The following is an 18827-nucleotide window of genomic DNA, read 5'->3' on the forward strand; positions in this document are numbered from 1 at the left end:
TTTATTACTGTACCTCCATGACAACAGAAGATCTTCTCATCCACAATGGCAGCTATAGGCAGACAGTTGAAACAATCAGTGAAGGTCTTCCACAATTTAATATTAAATCTTCGTTTGCCTATAAAAAGAGCAAGCAAATAGAATAAATAAATCGAAAAAATGTTCTCAAAAGATATCTCACAGCCATGGGATTATTATGATTTCAATTTTCTTCATCATGTTTATCTAGCACTTTTTTCTATAATGAATACATGTTACTTGTATATTTTTAAAATAGTAATAAATACAAAAAACATTCACACCTTCAGTAAAATTGTAAAGACTTCAAAGAATGTGATAGGTGTTTTATGAAATAAATACATCAAACACTTGTGTTTTAGGAGCACTATAATAGAGCAACTCAAACAGTCTAACCGACCATCAGTTTATTTTTTCCATTCAACATGTGTATTAGTTAAATACCTAGCCAAACAAGCAAGCAGAAACAAAGGGGTGCCTCTGGACACTGTACATCTTCACCCTAATGCACTGAGTAACAGCATAAACTTACTGCCAAGAGAGAATTTCCAAGTGCTTAACTAGTATTCACTTTTGAGTGAATTACAACTTTGCACTATGGCAAGTATAAATAGACACAAAGGCTATGGTTTTTCTTTAGCATAAAGAGCTACAATAAAGACAATCTCAAGTGTACACTCACCTTTTTAGTGTTACTCAATTATTCTGAATTTGGTAATAAGTTATAACAACCCAGGGGAGGGATAAAGGCATAAGCACTAATTTCCTATACTTTTATGCCATAACCTGCCTCTCAATGAGCAAGTATAACTCAAAGCAGTGTTACAAGATGTTCTCACATGAGAGTACATTATTTCATTTGATGTAATTTCTATCCCAAGGATACTCAAGCCTGTATTCTACCATTTAAGAATATACCTCTAGTTCTGATGTAGCTTTAGAAAAGTGGTTAGAGTATGATATACCACAACCCACTTTCTGTCCACTGGTCTGATGAAATAATTGAAACCAATAAAAAATCAAACAAAGAATCATTCCCATTAGAATGTAAGCTCCATAAAATAGTGATTAGACTATTTTAGAATTAGCAGTACAAAAGAAAAGAACTGGTCTTTAAAAAAAAATATTGCCCAATATAACAGAGTTACCAGTAAAACCACTCCGGCAATCATTTACACATTATCTAGTGAAGTTAAAGATATGCCTAGGAATTCTACTACCAGATATCCTAAGAAATGATACTTGAAGCTGCTGTCAGATCTTGAAACTTTTTTGAGGGTGGTGGTGATTCTGCAGTGAAATCAGTTGCTTCTTGGCTTTCTCCACTGAGGATTCAGCCCTTTCTAATTTGCTAAACAGTTAGTCTTTGTTAAGTTTTACTTTCTCTCCTGCTTTTTACTTGTAAGTTTATGCATTAAAAAAAAATCTCCTTTCCTGTTGTTTTAAGGGAGTTACAGAAGAGTTAAAATAGGTACATGTGTTTAATCCACCATTTTTATTTGGAAGTTCCATACTTTTTTCATTATGTACCAAACTCCTACATGTTGTTCTCAGTGACTACCCTTTCTCTCTATTATCCATCTGCCATTTCTTCTACTGGAGTCCAAATCATCCAATTTTGACAATGAAAGATTGAAATATTTATCACAAGATGGTTAGTAATCAAAAGGGAACTAGAATAAGGGTAATTTTGAAGTTTTTTCTTTTTTATGTCTTCATATATTTGTGAGCTGAATGGTCCTGCTGACCAGTCAGTGGCTTGTGGGGGAAAGAGAGAGCTAATGACACCATACTTTTAATATTCCATACTCGGTCCATGCTTGGTATACTTACCAATTTTGGTATGACAAATAAGGGCATAGATGACTGAATGAATGGCTGCTAAACTCTCTATATATATGAGGCCAGTTTTCAACTGGTTAGATACTCAGGACCTAGGATTTAGGTGAACTAGCTAAAAATAGTCCTGACAATTTTGTGTAATTCCTCCTAGGCCCAAAGTATTGAGTCCACTGACTTAGACCTCCAGGACATACCCACACTAGATGTGGGGGTGTGCTCAAATCCAAGTTGTCCTTAGAAATACAGCACACTAAGTGGCTAACTGGAATTCTACTGTTGTAGCAATTCCAAACTAATAGATTCTTAAAGGAGTAATTACCCGGAAAACTTGAGAAATCAACATATTCACATCAGTATTTACTTTGATGATGCTTAAGGTAGTAAAATTATATTAGAGATAACATCTGAGACTTTTAAAAATAATTTATATTTTGGAAAAAGGAAAAAATACATATTCCTTGCAGAAGGTCATAACATACAATTAAGTAGATGCTGAACCAGTTTATACCCCTACCAGTAGTGGCTTCAGCATACCTCTTTTTCTGTATTTCAGTCAACACCAGGTATTGATAATCTTCATCAAATTGACAGGTGAAAAATATAATATAAACTTAATTTGCTTATTTACTAGTTAGGCTACAGACTTTTTCTACATTTTTGGCCACTTCTGTTTCTTCTGTGGTAACATACCTATTCATATGTTTTGCTGATTTTTTATTAATTTGTGAGAGCTTTTTGTATTTATTAAGGATACTAACACTTCGTCTACAACACATTACCCAGGGGCTTCTTTGCATAGTTTATTTTGTACTTATGGAATCTTCAGTGACTTATTAAAAAGTTTTATGTTATGTGCTATTTGAACTTACAACTTATTAATCATGCTGGTAAGTACAATGACAAACACCTTCAAATCCAAAAAAAGAGAGACCATGTGTCTTGTGCACTACTGTATTCCCAGTGTACAGAATAGTTCCTCAAATATCGTCAAATACATGATTATGTGAATCAAAGAGACAGGAATTTGAATAGGACTCTACCACATTTAAGGATAGAGAAAGCAAAAAACTGTTTCTAAAAGAAAATTCAGAGCTAAAAAGCAATCAATTCAATTTGAAAATCATTGCAGTTGGTTCTACATTCTAATTAACCAAATCTAGCAAAAACAAAAGACCAACCTAAATGTAACAGGATAATTCAGTAACAACATGAGGAAGCAGCATCATACAACAACAAACCAGCGATTTGTTACTGATGAAAACAAGTACAACAAAATAAGGATGCCCCAGAATTCTCAGTATCTTTATCTCTCTGGGTTTACAGGCAAAAACCAAAATCCTAATAATAAACTTGAACCTTTAAAATAATCTCAGAATGTCTCAATATTTCTTTGACAAAGAGCCAGTAAGAGTTTCTGTCATAAAACAAGAATGCTAAGAGCTAAAACTTTAATGGACACTAGAACACCAGAAGGATTGGATAAAACCAGAAGCTAAAGGACAATTCACTATGTAAATTAATTACAAAAGGGCCTTTTGGCTGAATAAGCCGTAGTCAACCTGAAAGAACACCATTAAAGAGATCCCCAAGAACCAACTTAATCAGTAATGTTCCTCAGTTTTAGGTTCCCCTTCCACGAAAAGCTCTCTTCTTGGGCTTATGCTTATTGGTTCATATTTTCAAAAAACTGTGAAGTGAAGGAACCCTTTTGAAATAGAAAATTATTAGGGAATTTCTCCATTAATAAAAAAAAGGTTTTTATTTTTACTTACATTCATCATAGAATCCATAAATGCGATTGATGCTAGCACACTCATGGTTTCCTCGTAAGAGAAAGAAGTTCTCTGGATATTTGATTTTATAAGCCAGTAGTAAACAAATGGTTTCCAAAGACTGCTTTCCTCTGTCCACATAATCTCCTAAGAAAAGATAGTTGGCTTCTGGTGGAAAACCTCCATATTCAAATAATCGCAGTAAATCTGTATACTGTCCATGAATATCTCCTAAAAATAGAAAAAGTCAACTTTAGAATATCTTATTACTGTGGTAAAACCACCTTCTATGAAATGATTCCTCATGTTCACTCTCTTATATAATCCTCTCCCCTTGAATGTGGGCTATAGGTAGTGACTTGCTTCTAACAGAGAATACAGCAAAAGCGAGAGGGGCTGTCCCATCTGAGATGACATACAAAAGACTGTGACTTCCATCTGCCTTGCCACTCTCTTGCCTCCTCTCACTCTTCATGATGCAGAAGCACACAAGACAAAGAACTGAAGGAGGCCTCTGGCCAACAGCTCATTAGGAACGGAGGCCCTAAGTCCATCAGCCCCTAGGGAACTGAATCCTTTCACAGTTGAGCCTTGAGATGACCACAACCCTAGATGACACCCTGACTGCAGTCTTATGAGAGCCCTAGAACCAGAGGATCCAGGTAAGCTGGGCCCAAACTCCTAATGCAGAAAAACTGTGAAATGATAAATTAATGTTGTTCTTTTAAGCCACAAAGTTTTGGGGTAATTTATTATACAATAATACAGAACTAATACAGTTAATCTTATCATCTGATAGTTTAGGTCATTTTGTTATACCAAATAGCAAAATAAACAGCAAGAACTTAGAAATATTTAGTATAAATAATTTCTTTTACCTTCAAATTCTTTCTAAATTAAAGCATTTTTAAAAGAACCTTGCAGAGAATTTGAATGTCTATTTTTTTAAAATAAACCACCCAATTTATTTTTATTTTTAAACTTATCTTAATCCTCACCCAAGGAATTTTTATTGATGAGAGACAGAGAGAGGGAGAGAGAGAGGGAGAGAGAGAGGAACATCAATGTGAGAGAGAAGCATCTGTCATTTGCCTCCCTTACGTGCCCTGAACGGGGATAGAACCTACAATGTCTTGGTGCACCGGATGATGCTACAACCAACTGAGTCACCGGGCCAGGGTTGAATCATTTTAATTTTAAGATAACTTTTAAGCAACTACATTTGCTTCATTGGAAATCATAAAAAAGAAAAATCATTTCCACAAAATTCCAAACTCTAACTTTTACTTAATGGTGATACTATAAGCTAATTAATTTTTCAACAAACATTTATTTAACCTATTTGATAGGCTCTGAACAAAGAAGCAACCAAACACATGACTTAATAAACCACATGAAGAAAAAGGAAAAAGGAGCACATTAAGCACTACAGGTTACATGGTGTTACTGTAGATCACTAAGAAATATGCAGAATAAAATTTGCATATAGCAAATAATCCTTGATTGGGCAAGTACTGATGGTTAAGTCCATAAAGGCCTAATCATAAACACTAACAGACACTACCAAGAAAAACTGCGTTATTAAACCAAAAGCCAGGACATTATTTAGACCACATCCGCTGTTAGATGAACTACGGAAGAATGTAATCACTCTGCTTAAGTTTCTGCTTTTGGCCAAAAGCCATTATAGGACTTAAAAAAACAAACTGTAAAGTTACATAATTTTCAAAATAAACCAAAACAATCATAACAAAGCTAGAATAGCATGAATATTACTATACTGACCCCCAAAATTCTGTACCTGTTTTTTCTAACTAGTGTAGTAACATGTCTTTTTCTCCACTTCTTTACATACCGGATATCAAGTTTTGACATTTTTTTCAGTCTAATTACCATTCAGGATTTGTTTGTAAACTGCATTTCCCTGATTACTAGTAAGACTGAGGGTCTTACATTTATTCACCATCTGAATTTCTTCTAAGATCTGCTTCTTTTTATTTTTTTACTATATTTCCTTATTTATAAAAACTATACAGTGTGAACAGCGATCTTTTCATCTATTGTATACATAGCAAAAATTTTGCCTATATTTTGTCATTTCATGAAAGTTTCAATTTTCACAGAATTTTAGAAGATAAACCTTATCAATCTTTTCTTTTATACAAAAATTGTAAAATGTTTTCTCTAGAGTATCTTCAATGTAAATGAGAGGAAAACTGGGATTCAAAAGAGACTGTTTCTGACTTTTACCAATTTACATACCACAAATCTTCAGCGGCGCTTCCAATTCCAAAAGAATAGGCTGGCTGAGAAAGATCTCCCGAGACTTGATACATAAGCCCCGAACTTCTGCTTCAGTCATCTGCACGATCTTTCCTGGACGACATCCTCGTACTGATAAACAATGAATAAAATGATCAGTTTTCTAAAACGTATCCATAAAATAATAATCATTAAAAAAGACTCATGCCCATATTTTGAAGATCAGAACACACAGGCAGCAAACTACCAGATACACCCGTGTGTGGCTCCTAGATGCGAGTGCCTATTTAGATAGCTCTTTGGCTTCCATCTCATCGGTGCTAGTTCTTGACACTGTTCGGTAAGGCCTCTGCCATGGAAACGCAGTCGTCCTCTGCACTCCAGGGAGAGGCCTCACAGCCCAAGGTACCTAAGAGGTCTCAGGGACAGCACCTCTGAGTGTCCGGCCTACTCTCCGCAAAGTCTTGCATTTAGTAGTAAAAGGCCAAAATAGCATTAGTAAGAAGGTGTGGCTACGAAGAAAGGAAGATTATGAAAAGTAGCTGACAATAAGTGATTTAGCTTCATACCCTTCCTTGGAATATCAACAGCAGTCCCAAGAATTTTAGCAACTACCACTTCTATTTCCTGATCAAAATGAAACAAATTTTAAAAAATACTAGATATTTAATAAATTTTAATGCATTATGATGATTACAATAGGGCGTTATATTAAAAATTCTATAGATGGAGAAAAGCATTTTTTATATGAATAAGCAAATAAAATCCATGCACTAATATAGTTCCCAATAACTTCTGGGATAGAATGGGGGAAACATGGTACATGGGGAATTCCTTATTTGCCCTATTGAACTGAGTTGTAATCATTTCCTCTCCTTACCTTCTCCACTAGCTCTTTCTCCCCCCCCCCCACACACACTTACTTTACCTCTAAATGTACTGCTAGCTCCCATTCAATTGTAACTGAAAATACATTTAATCAAAGAAAACTGTATTTCCATATAGTGGAGTAGAGACTATATCTCTATATACCTCAACTATTTCCCATTTACAATGAAATCCACACATTTCTTGCTTTATGTTTCTATGATTCTGTCAGGGCAAGAGAGGCTTAAAAGAAAAAAAAGCCATTGCCAAAAGCCAATCCATGTATATTTTCCATTAATATAGTAATATATGAGTAACAAAGAGGAGAAAGAGATAAATCTTTAAATGTGCTTTGGCAAATATGAGTTAGCAAAACCACCCCTGAAATTCAAAGCAATGATCAGCAGAACTACTTTTATAATGGGAACTTAGCTGAATTAGCTCTCAAACATCAATTAAATACTTCCCAGGGACATCTGAATTTTTCTAAGACCAACAAGACAGCTATCTACCTTTGTACATTCCATTAAGCATGTAGAATACCAGCTTAGATTCAATGCCCTGTGATAGGAACAATTCTTAATCTTGGCATTGAAAGTTGTAACTGTAGGAAATGATGGTGAAAAATACAGTTCTACAATTCAGACAAAACATATGTTTTAGGCTAAGGAAAAAAATGTATTCTTCTTGAAAGAGTAAAGATCTCTGGTTGCTTTTAAATGACAAATTCACTTCATAGATTACCATTATTAGGTTGAGACTAGTGTGGGGTCACTTGGACATGTCAACTTAAGGCGTCTAAATGACAGGGATGAATAGTTTATGTTGTATTTGTCTTATTTTCTCTGTAAGTTATGTGTCTATTTAATTTTGACCTCACAAGTGAGCAATTTAGGTTATACTAAGGTGCATTTTGACTTAATATTTTTATAGAGCTAAAAATGCTGCAACTATATAAGTCATGCCAATCCACGGAAACTACAAATGTGCCAAAACAAAAATGTACCACATAAAACATCTCTACTTTCTGATTCTTAAATGCATGTTTTCCCCCAATTTATATCTCTGGAGGTGGTATATACTTTGAAACCAAAAATTTCTTACAAGTATCACTGGCAGTAGCTCCCCAACTGCAGTGGTTCGTAACAGTGTATTTCATAACCAATCACATCTAGGAGTTGATTGAACGCAGTTAGAGAGGCTAAACTTTCTTCAGAAGATTAAGCCCTTGATAAATGACCACATTTTAAGAATAAATTAGCTGAATGTTAGGGAGATTAGTGTAGATACATGGCTCAGATTAATCCCAGCTATCTTTCCATTCAAAAGCAGTGCTCCTTTATATACAGGAATTCCTTGTCTGCTGGGAAGTGTTACCTCTCTTTCAATTTTCTGTAAGAAACTGTGTAAAATTGATAAAAGGTCTTCTTTAAATATTTAGGTCACCAGTGAAACCATCTGGGCCTAGAATGTTCTTTTTGAGAAGTTGTTCAAGTACAAACTCATTTTCTTTAACACATATAAGACTATTCACATTTTCTACACCTTGAATCAGTTTTGACAAGATGAGTTTCTAAGTTATCAAATTTATTAGCATTATTTATAATATCTTACTATCCTAAAATATATATCTGTATTACTTATGCCTAATGGTACTTATCAACCATTTGAGAATGGACTGCATACTTCATGGTCCTTTACTCAATGTATCAGTATGGCCCTGGCTGGTGTGGCTCAGTGGGATGGGCATCATGCCACAAACCTCAAGGTTGTTGGATTGATTCCCAGTCAGGGGCACCCCCCTGGGTTGTGGGCCAGGTCCCCTGCTGGGGGCATGCAAAAAGCAACCTATTGATGATTCTCTCACATATTGAAGTTTCTCTCCCTCCCCTTCTCCCTCCCTTCCCCTCTCTCTAAAATTAAATAAACAAAATCTTTAAAAATACATCAGCATGTATTTTGTAAGAATATCCTCTTATATAATCCTAGTATTGATACAAGTTATCAAATTCGGGGAACTTAATGTTGATACAAATCTAAGAATAAACTACATTCTTAGTTTATTCATGCCCTTTACAGCATTTTCTTCCCTTCTAGTACAGAATTCAATCCAGGATTACACCACTGCATTTATTTGTTCCATCTCTTTAGTCTCCCCTTTACTAGTGATGTCTCCTGTACCTTTCTTGGGTGTTTTCTATTTTTTATATTATCAGTCTTTCTAGGGATTTATCAGTTTTTTAAATTTTTCAGTATCACTTTTATGAAGCATACATCTGCTTTTTGATTTCAGTTTTTAAAAAAGACTTTACTTATTTATTTTTAGAGAAGGGAAAGGAGATAGGTAGAAAGGGAGAGAAACATCACTGTGTGGTTGCCTCTCAAGCAACACCTGGCCTGCAACCCAGGCATGTGCCCTGAATGGGAATTCAATCAGCAATCCTTTGGTTCACAGGCCAGTATTCAACCCAATGAGCCACACCAGCCTGGGCTCGGCTCTTATTTTTATATTTTCCTTCTATTTTGATTATAATTTTCTAATTCTTCTATTATCTTGAAATAGAAGCTTAATGTTCAGCCTTTTTTTTTCTAATACATAACATTGAAGCTCTACATATCACTGTAAGCATTGCTTTTAGTAGCAGTTGCACAAGTTTTGACACCTATTTTCATTATTTGGCTCAACATGTTATAATTTTCATTGCTATTTCTTCTTTAGTCAATAAAATATGTGAAAGTACACTGCTTAATTTCTAAATATTTGAGAACTTTTCTAGTTATCTGCTACTGATTTCTAGCTTATCACTTAAGTCAGAGAACATTATCTGAGATCTCGTTTCTTTCATATTTACTGAGATTTGCTTTCTTACGTATAGTGTATGACACACTTTAGTAAGTGTTCCATACATATTTTAAAAGCACGTACAGTTGAACACAAACCTTGAACACAGGTTTGAACTGCTCAGACCTACTCATACACTGTTCTCCCCCACCCCCGAATTAATACCTGTACTATTTTCAATCTACAGTTGCAAGTCCACAGATGTGGAAGGCTGACTATACACATCAATTTATGCCATTTTATATAGCAGACTTGAACATTTGTGAATTTTGGTATCTGCAGGGGGGTCCTAGACCCAATCCCCCATGGGTACAGAGGGCAGTTAAATTTGAGAGGAGTCAAAAGTTATACATGGATTTTTGACTGCACCCCAGCCCCCATATAGTTCAAGAATCAACTGTATATCCTGTAGTTGTTGGGTACAGTGTTCTGTGTATGTGTCAATTAGGTCAAGTTGATCGTGTTGTTTAAGTCTTTTGTTTGTTCTATTAGTTACTAAGAAAAGTGCATTAATCTACTATGGTTGTGGCTCTATTTTAACTTTTTGGTTCTATCAACTTTTTTGTGTTTTAGACCTATATTATTAAATACCTAGAAAATTCAAGATAATTGTTATCTTCCTGTTAAACTTTATTCTCTTAATATTATGCAATTCCCTTCTTTATCTCTAATGATACTTTCTATCTTATACTCTTTGTCTAACATTAATACATAGCCAACTCAGGGTTCTTTTAGTTAATGTGCATGTGATATATTTTTCCCATTCTTTTACTTACTCATCTGTGCCCTTAGGATTAAATGCCCCTTGTAAACAGTGTAAGGTTAGGTCTTCTGAGCTGTCTTGAGTGTTTGTTCCTTTTATATTTATTATAATTACTGACAGTTGAGTTGAAGTCTACCACCCTGTCCTTTGTTTTGTATCATTTGTTCTTTATTTCTCTTTTCTTGCATTTCTTTCGAGAAATGAAATTACTTTTTACTATTCCATTTTCTCCCCATTAACTTTTTAGTTATATATTCTTTTTCTTTTGGTTGTTACTGTAGAGATAACAAATAACTTTTTGACTGATTTACCATCTCCAGCCTTCTGTTCTACAGTCATCATATAGTATTGCTTCCACATATTTAAAACCCCACAAGCAGTAATTATTTTGAAGAGAATTTATATTTACATGCATTAACCCTCATTGTTGTTCATCTCCTTCTGCAGTTCTGTGCTTTTATTTGGGATCATTTTCTTTCAACATGAACTTCCCTTAGCATTTTCTAGTGATGTTTACTATGAATACATTTCATTTAAATTTAGTTTGTCTTTACTTTGCCTTCATTTGTGAAGGATATGTATGCTCCCTGGATTTAGAATCTGAGATTAGCATTCTTCTTCCCCCCACCCCCCCCCACCCCCTCCGAGAACTTTAAGAGCTCATCCTAGTGATATTTGGCTTCTGTAGTTTCAAGTAATATATCAACCACTCCTGAGGGATAATGATTTCTTTCCTCTGGTAGCTTTTAAGATTTGCTTTTTCTTTGATTTTTAGCAGTTAAGTCTATGATGGGTCTCACTATGGCTTTATTTGTATTTTTCCTGTTTGGAATTAACAGAGCTTCTTTAATCTGTGTTTTGGTATCTTCCTCAGTTTTGGAAAATTCTTGTTATTTTTTCTATCCCACAGCTCTCCTTCTGGGACTCCCTCTGTACATGTTAAACCTTTCCACTGTCTTACAATTTCTTCTTGTATTCCACCTTCTTGTTTTCCTCTCTCAGCACTGCATAATTACCAAAGTTTAAATGTTACTATATTTTTTTAGTTGTAGTGTTCCCAAGTCTGATATAAATTTTCATCTTTTCCTCTTTATTCTGAGTACATCAAATCAGTTATTTTAAAGTCTCTTTGTGGAAACTCTAATATCCAAATTATCTGCATATTTGTCCCGCCGGCCCCCACTTGGTTTTTGGTCAATTAATCCTGTTAGTATGTCCTGGGTAAAATATTTGATTATGGATGAAAAACTGTAGAAAATCTAAACAATATCTTCCTCCATAGTTGCTTCCTTTTAGCAGCAGAGTGCCAATGACACCCACATTTTTTTCAGGGTTGATCTATTTCAATTTTGCCTTCAGTCTTAGGGAGTGGCCATGAGATCTCAATGGAAAACTCAGGGTGTAATACAGCCCCTCTGACTTGGCAGACAGAGTCTGAACGTCAACTTTTGCTTCTCTGGTACTGGGGAGATAGTGGAATCTCTGTTCAGATCTTTAGCTTCCCCCAGCTACTGTTTTCTTAGAATCTTCTACTGCACACATATACCTTAGAAGTCAATTAATGACTTTAGGGGGACCTGACTGCAGATTTTAAAGTGAGAATCTATGTGGATTTTGCCTCTTTTGGATTTAAATTTCAACTGTTTTATTTTAATGGCCCCAGACTTTCACCTCTCTTCTGTGTGAGTTAAGATTACAACTTCATGCTTGGGGTCCATTCCCCTATGCTCCCAGGAAAAAAGCCAGAGTGACTGGTGAGCTCACTGGTGCTTCCCATCCCTCAAAGATCAAAACCTCAAACATTTCCTGTGTTGGACACTCTTCAACAACTGTTGGGTACACACCATAAACTCAGATTACCTAAAAAATTTAGAGGAATACTTTGCCAAGGACTAGACACTATGGATCCCAACCCTGTATTTTACCTGAGTGAATCAGTCACAAAACTTTGGTAGAAACACCAAGGTCTCCTGATTCCTAAGAAGTTACTTTTCCTGCACAATCATATTTACATCAGAAAAGGGGGAAAACACTAATGCCTGAGGGTCAAATTTGGCCCGTGTGTGTGTGTGTGTGTGTGTGTGTGTGTGTTTAAATCCTCATCCAAGGATATGTTTTTACCTATTGTAGAGAGAGAGAGGTACCAATGTGAGAGCGAAAACTCGGTCAGTTGCCTCCTGTTCGAACACCCTGACTGGGGATCAAACCTGCAACCTTTTGGCCCTGCTTAAGGGCCCAATACCTGTTTTTTGCACAACTTGTAAATATTTTCACATTTTTTTAAATGGTTGGGGGGGGGAAAAGATCAGTTCTTTGTGACATAAAAATTGTATGACAGACCACATGGGGTGTTCTCATAGCTTGGCACTTCTTCCCAGTATACTATAAATTGCAGAGATGCAGTTATAACTCAACAGTGTCTCGAGTGCTATGCTTATTGCCGTACCACATTTTATTTTACTTTTGTTACCAGTGTATATTCATCATGTCAAAGCAATATAAGTGGAATGTGAACGTTGTGCTTTTAAGGCACAGCAGAGTGTGGATTATTCTGTTACTGAATTAGGTGGCTAGGCATTGTAGTTGTGACATTATAGCTATGTTAAAAGAATATATGTTCATCACAACATTCCCAATTCAAAGGAAAGTGAGTCTAGAAAAAATTTTAAAATGTAAATGGAATCTCACCACAGAATTTCTTCACAAAAATAAAAAAGGCTACAATCAAAGTATATTTTCAACTGGTTCATAGCTTAGCAAGTGAGGAAAACCATTTACTAGTGGCAAATTAATCAAATAATGTTTGATTGGAAAAGCCAAATAAATATGCCTTGAGACAATAATCTTACTTAAGACTATTAGACTTTCTGTAAAAAATAGTTGAGGGCATTGGAAGCAACATCAACAACCTGTCAAAACAAATGATTTTGAGTGGTTTTCCTAGGCTCTTTTGAGTTCACAGGTATTACCAGTACTTGTTGCTTTCTGAGGAGAAAATTGTGAATTTGAAGTGAATGGAAGAAAGCCTCTATAAATAGCTGGTGTAGAACAAATACAGGTAAGACTATTTTCAAAAAAGCTGTGGGGGAAAAAAAATACCAATGGTGATAAAAATACACAGAGCAGAAAAAGACCTAGTTGGACAGTTTTACAGAGCTTGTGGAAATTTAGGCGTTTGAAGTCTCTGCAGCAATTACTCATCAGAAAAACACTGTAATCAGTTATGTATTATTGAAGTGGTATCAAGGGTGAAGTTCATTAGCTCTAGTGTAAGCACTTTCCGTTCCATGAGTCTTTCCCACAACATAAAAGCTAACTATCTTGACTTGCCCTACCACACAGCAGTTCGATGGCTTAGTAGTGATAAAGTTTTATTGTGATTTTTTTTTTAGTTTAGGGCCAATACTGAAATTTTTCTTATAGAGAAGAATCACCTTCAATTACTACTATCAAACACTGAGTAGTTTTATAAATTAGATTTTGCTGCAAACTCAGTAATGTTTCTTAATGATTCCTAAAATTATAAAGCCCCCCCAAAAAACACTGACTGAAACATGCTGTGATTAAGTCATTTTGACAACTAATTTTGCTTGAATCACAAGCAAATGTCAAGTTACTTTATACACTTCTAGTGCTGTCAAAGTTAAAACAAGTGAGATCTTCACTCCCTCACTCATTTGCATGAGATATTTTCTAAACTCAAGCCACAGTTCTAACAGCATTCTTCAGACATCACTGCTAGTACAAAATACATCAAAAGCTATTTAATTGTGCAGATGAGAAGCTTTGGCCTAACCCTCTCCTGGAATGGACTGATCTGCAATGTAATGACATGCTAGAAGGCAAATATCAAGAGAAGGCTAATAGAATTCTATGAATGCCTCCCAAGTGATGACTAAACCACTTAACTAAAATCACATGCTTGTGGATAGGTATCAGTATTTGGCAGTACCTGTGTTAAAGGACATCTTCCAAGATAAAATGCGTCAACAGATGAACACGATTGATTCTGACACAGAATAGCAAATGAACCTCAATTAAGCAAAATGTTATCTTCCTCCCAAAGAATTCCCCTCTTCTCAGGATTACAAAAAAAAAATTGTACTCAATCATTGTATTTCAAATTTTGAATTCATGTGAAAACTTTTTCAATGCAGGTTTGTCTTTTAAATTACAAATGGGGTGTGTGCTGTATATATGTGTGTTTTGTGCATACTAAGTTTTATCTTTCAATAAGCACCTGCTCTTTCCTTCATCAAGTTCTTATTAATACCTACCTTCTAAACCCTGGCTGGCGTAGCTCAGTGGATTGAGCTCAGGCTGCAAACCAAAGTGTCGCAGGTTCGATTCCCAGTCAGGGTACATGCCTGGGTTGCAGGCCACGGCCCCCAGCAACCGCACATTGATGTTTCTCTCTCTCTCTCTCTCCCTCCTCCCTCTCTCCCTCTCTCTCTCTCTCCCTCTCCCTCCCTCCCTCTCTCTCCTTCCCTTCCCTCTCTAATAAAATCTTTAAAAAAAAATACCTACCTTCTCTAAAACAGAAAGGATGTCAAGAAAAAAAGGACTAATTCCACTATCATGTCTGTCCCATGAAATCGTAGTAATTAATCCTCCTTAACCTTTAATATTTGGTCTACCCCACCTCTACCCTAATAAAGATTAATCAACAACAAAGTTCACTTAAATCCAGGTTTCCTACATTTCCTAAATTTTTCTGTACAATAAAATATCAATTGCAACATACATGCTGTGGCAAAAGTAGGTTTACAGTTGTCTGTATGGAAAATAATAAAATAATAATAATATGAGAATAATCTATAACCAAGATTACTCTATGCAGCAAAACTATCATGTAGAATCGAAGAACATATAAAGAGCTTCCCAGACAAGAAAAAGCTGTAAGGATTTCATCACCACCAAACTAGTATTACATGAAATGTCAGAAGGTCTTCTTTAAGAAAAAGGAAGATGATTTAAAAAATATTAGGGGAGAGAGGTGGGAGGGACTGAATGAAAGAAGGGGAAGGGACTAGCCAAAACATATATGCATAACCCATGAACACAAACTATGTGTTGACTGCCAGAGAATAGAAGGCACAGGAGGGGGGCCAGGGGAAGGTGGTCAAAGGGGGGGGACAGGGACATTTGTAATAGTGTCAATAAAAAATAAAGGAAAAAACAAAAATATGAATAAAATGGTAATAAATACATATTTATAAGCAATTGAATCTAAAAAACAAAATGAACAAGAAAAAAAATAATACAAGAATAAACTGTTTCACGTACTCACACAAGTTTAAACCTACTTTTGCCCCAGCCTGTATTTTGCACATAAGTGTGCCTTTAAGCCACAAAAAGGAGTGTTTCATTTTTATAATTGGCTATAATGTGGATTTTAGTTTTAAGTGAAAGAATTAGGCAGGTGCCATAATTTCAAGTTACTTTAAGTTTGTCTGATAAGAATAACTAATGTGGTTTCAGAGCCTACAGATGGCCTTCAGGAGCCCTGTACAACACCAACAAATGTCTATGATATTGTACATGTACACGAACATACATATTTTTCTAAGGAGACCCATGGCTTTCATGAATTTTCAAAGGGGTCTACGAATCATCTTTTAAAAATCATTCCAGGGGCACAGGTAAACAGATACGGAGAAAATGTACAGAAGTAAAGTAACATATAGGTGAGGGCTAGACGATTCAGGGGTGGAGGAAGGAGTGCCGGAGCCCTGCGGTTCCCAGAGTGTGATGCCTTTTTCACTGTGTGGACCTCTGCATGGTGTAAAAGCAATGGCTGGTAAAACTGCCGGCATCTCAGCACACACTTAGCACCGAGTCAGTGGTGCCCAACATGGTGCATTTGTAGCCATGCATTTACAGTGAAACACAAAGAAGCCCAGTGTCATTAAGAATGCCCTTGATAAAGCAGTAAAAACAACTTATTAATCTCCACCATGGAGCATACATCTTTTAATATTCTTCTGTGTGGCGAAATAGAAAGTACCCATAAAGCATTTCTGCTGAACACCAAAGTACAGTGGTTGTCTCCTAGAAAAGCACTCATGCAACTGTTTTAGTTCCAAGCTGATCTAGCCACTTTTTTTTTAACAAAACATCTTTTTTACTAGAAAGCACAACTGACAAACTATGGTTATTCATACTTGGATATTTAACAGATACTCTCGAAATGAAAAGTGTCTGTCATTTCAACAAAAATGGACAGCATTTGTTGCTAATGATCTGATTCAAGCTTTCAAGTGAAATTTAAAATTTTGGAAACCTTATATCCAGCACCATGAATGTGACAGTTTCTCCACACTTAAGGACTCTTATAATACTTTACTGCAATATTCACAAGTGGGATTTTTTGATGTTGTAGAAGGTATGTCAACATTTGAACATCTGCATAACTTAGTGTTAACCAGTATTCTCTAAAGAGCAATGCATGTTACAAAGTCATGTGTAAGACCCATTTAATGTGCAAGACAGAGCAATTAATTTTAATGTAACAAAAAATCATTGATACTTTAGATTCCACATTATAGTTAGCTGTTAAGAAATTACCACTTGTTGATATAATACCCACAATTATATAATAGATGTCCTTCAACTTCTTTTACAATGAAAAGTAACTGATTTCTCTAAATCTTGAACATGGGGACAGGGTTAGGGGGAAAGTAAAAATAGTGTTAGGTAAGTACACAGAGCCAAGAAATGTTTTGGTCACCCTGTAATTGACTAGTTGGGAACTTGGGGATATTCTGATGAACATTCTGGGGATGAAATTCCTTTATAATAGAATAAAGCGTTTCAAAACCTCCAAATTATGTAGTGTCAGCACAAATGAAGACCCAAAGGCAATGTTCCACTAGATTATGCACATAATATAAATACCTCTCTCCTTGTCCTTGTACAAATGCAGGTAAATTTGGGAAGGGAGAGCCATGAGGCCAGTGATTTTCAGGAAGGTTATGTATACTCTCATTAAATCACAATGTGAATAGTGCAGAGGCAGGATAAAGGACAACCATCACTATCCTTTTACTATTCTTTCTATTGTATGACAAGTACCCACCCAGATCAGAAACTGAATTCCTCTATCAAACTAGGAAAAGACTGGCTATTGATCATTTATACTTATTTACCTTCATAATTAGTTTCTGTACTTTTAGTCTTCTACCCCTAATTGTGGAATAAAGATGTTATTTCCATTAAAGCGTTTTCATTTATCCAATAGATGGAAAGTCTTGGTTGCATGGTATATTTTACAGAACAAGGTATGAAAGCAATTACATTTCACCCACTAATAACCAAGACTTCAAAAATAATCCAGTTCAGTCTTGGCGGGAGCAGATGGAGGGTGCACAAAAAGAACTGTGCCAGGCATCTCTTTCTCGTATCTTCTCCGATCCTCTACTTTCCAGGAAGAATAAGCCTTAAAATGGCTATTTGCAGCAGCTGAGAGGAGCAGTGATCACTGCCTGAGGGTATAAATTTGTATCTCGAAAAACTAATCCTAGAAGATTGGACTGGGAATCCGTTCTCCCCGCCCCACTACTGCTAAGCCTACTGGCATTTACAAACCATTTCTCCTCGCATCCCTATATCCCAAGACTTCCAGGATAACCTGTTTCAGAAACACTTATTTTAGCTATTATTTCCGAATATCTTGATATTCTTATGAACTTACATTATTTTACATGTGTTAAAGTTGTTTAAGAATGCCTGCCTTTGGAATGGATACTCTTTAACAGATATGAGAGAAAAAAACCTACCAGATACAATTTATTATCTTCTTCACTAATCAGAAATTTTAATATAATGCTGTCTCTAGACTCAAATGTAAATAGATTTCTAAATCCCAATGAATCCTAATCTTGGATTTAGATATTTACCAGAAAGCTCTAGCTCTCCTGTTTACAAAACAGAAACACTTCTAGGCTAGTTCTTTAAACTGTCAAACTTTCCCTCACCTGCAGGAACTAATGAGAAAACAAACAAACCTAATTTTTGAATCAGTTTTAAAAAATGGGGCATCTTATCTCTAGCCTCTCATCCAAGAATAAGGAAAAGAAGAAAGTATCTCTCAGCTGATCTCCCCTGCTCCCCAACCTGCTCTTTCCTAACAGACCTGGCTCTGGACCCGTACGCTTTCCCTACAGAAACTGAGGTTGCAAGGACCAACCTAGCACTTCCTTCAAACTGCCCAACCTTCAGACTGCAGGGTCATAACTAAAGAATTTAATCAGAAAAAAGACCTTTAAATAGTCTGGCAGTTCCCCAAAAGGTTAAACATGGAGTTACCATATGATGCAGCAATCCCACTCCTAGTTTACATTTGATTTTGCACACACACACACACACACACACACACTCTAGGGAACTGAAAATATGCCCATAGGAAAACTTGTACACAAATATCCATAGCAGTATTTTCGACAACAGCCAAAAAAAGAAG

General features: G+C 35.8%; 1 protein-coding gene across 5 annotated transcripts in view; it reads right to left on the reverse strand.

The window, feature by feature from the left end:
- The window catches only part of PPP1CB (protein phosphatase 1 catalytic subunit beta), a 38944-nt gene that overhangs the window by 15372 nt on the left and 4745 nt on the right, over positions 1-18827 (reverse strand). For all 5 annotated transcript variants that reach the window (XM_045844466.1, XM_045844463.1, XM_045844462.1 and 2 more), the window contains exons 3-5: positions 5895-6026; positions 3633-3863; positions 14-118 (exon numbers count right to left, since the gene is read on the reverse strand). In XM_045844466.1, coding sequence (XP_045700422.1) covers positions 14-118; positions 3633-3863; positions 5895-6026 — 468 coding nt within the window. The remainder of the gene's footprint in view (positions 1-13; positions 119-3632; positions 3864-5894; positions 6027-18827) is intronic.

Source organism: Phyllostomus hastatus, unplaced genomic scaffold, assembly GCF_019186645.2.
Source record: "Phyllostomus hastatus isolate PE091 unplaced genomic scaffold, TTU_PhHast_1.1 phas_contig_402, whole genome shotgun sequence".
Taxonomy (NCBI): Eukaryota; Metazoa; Chordata; class Mammalia; order Chiroptera; family Phyllostomidae; genus Phyllostomus; species Phyllostomus hastatus.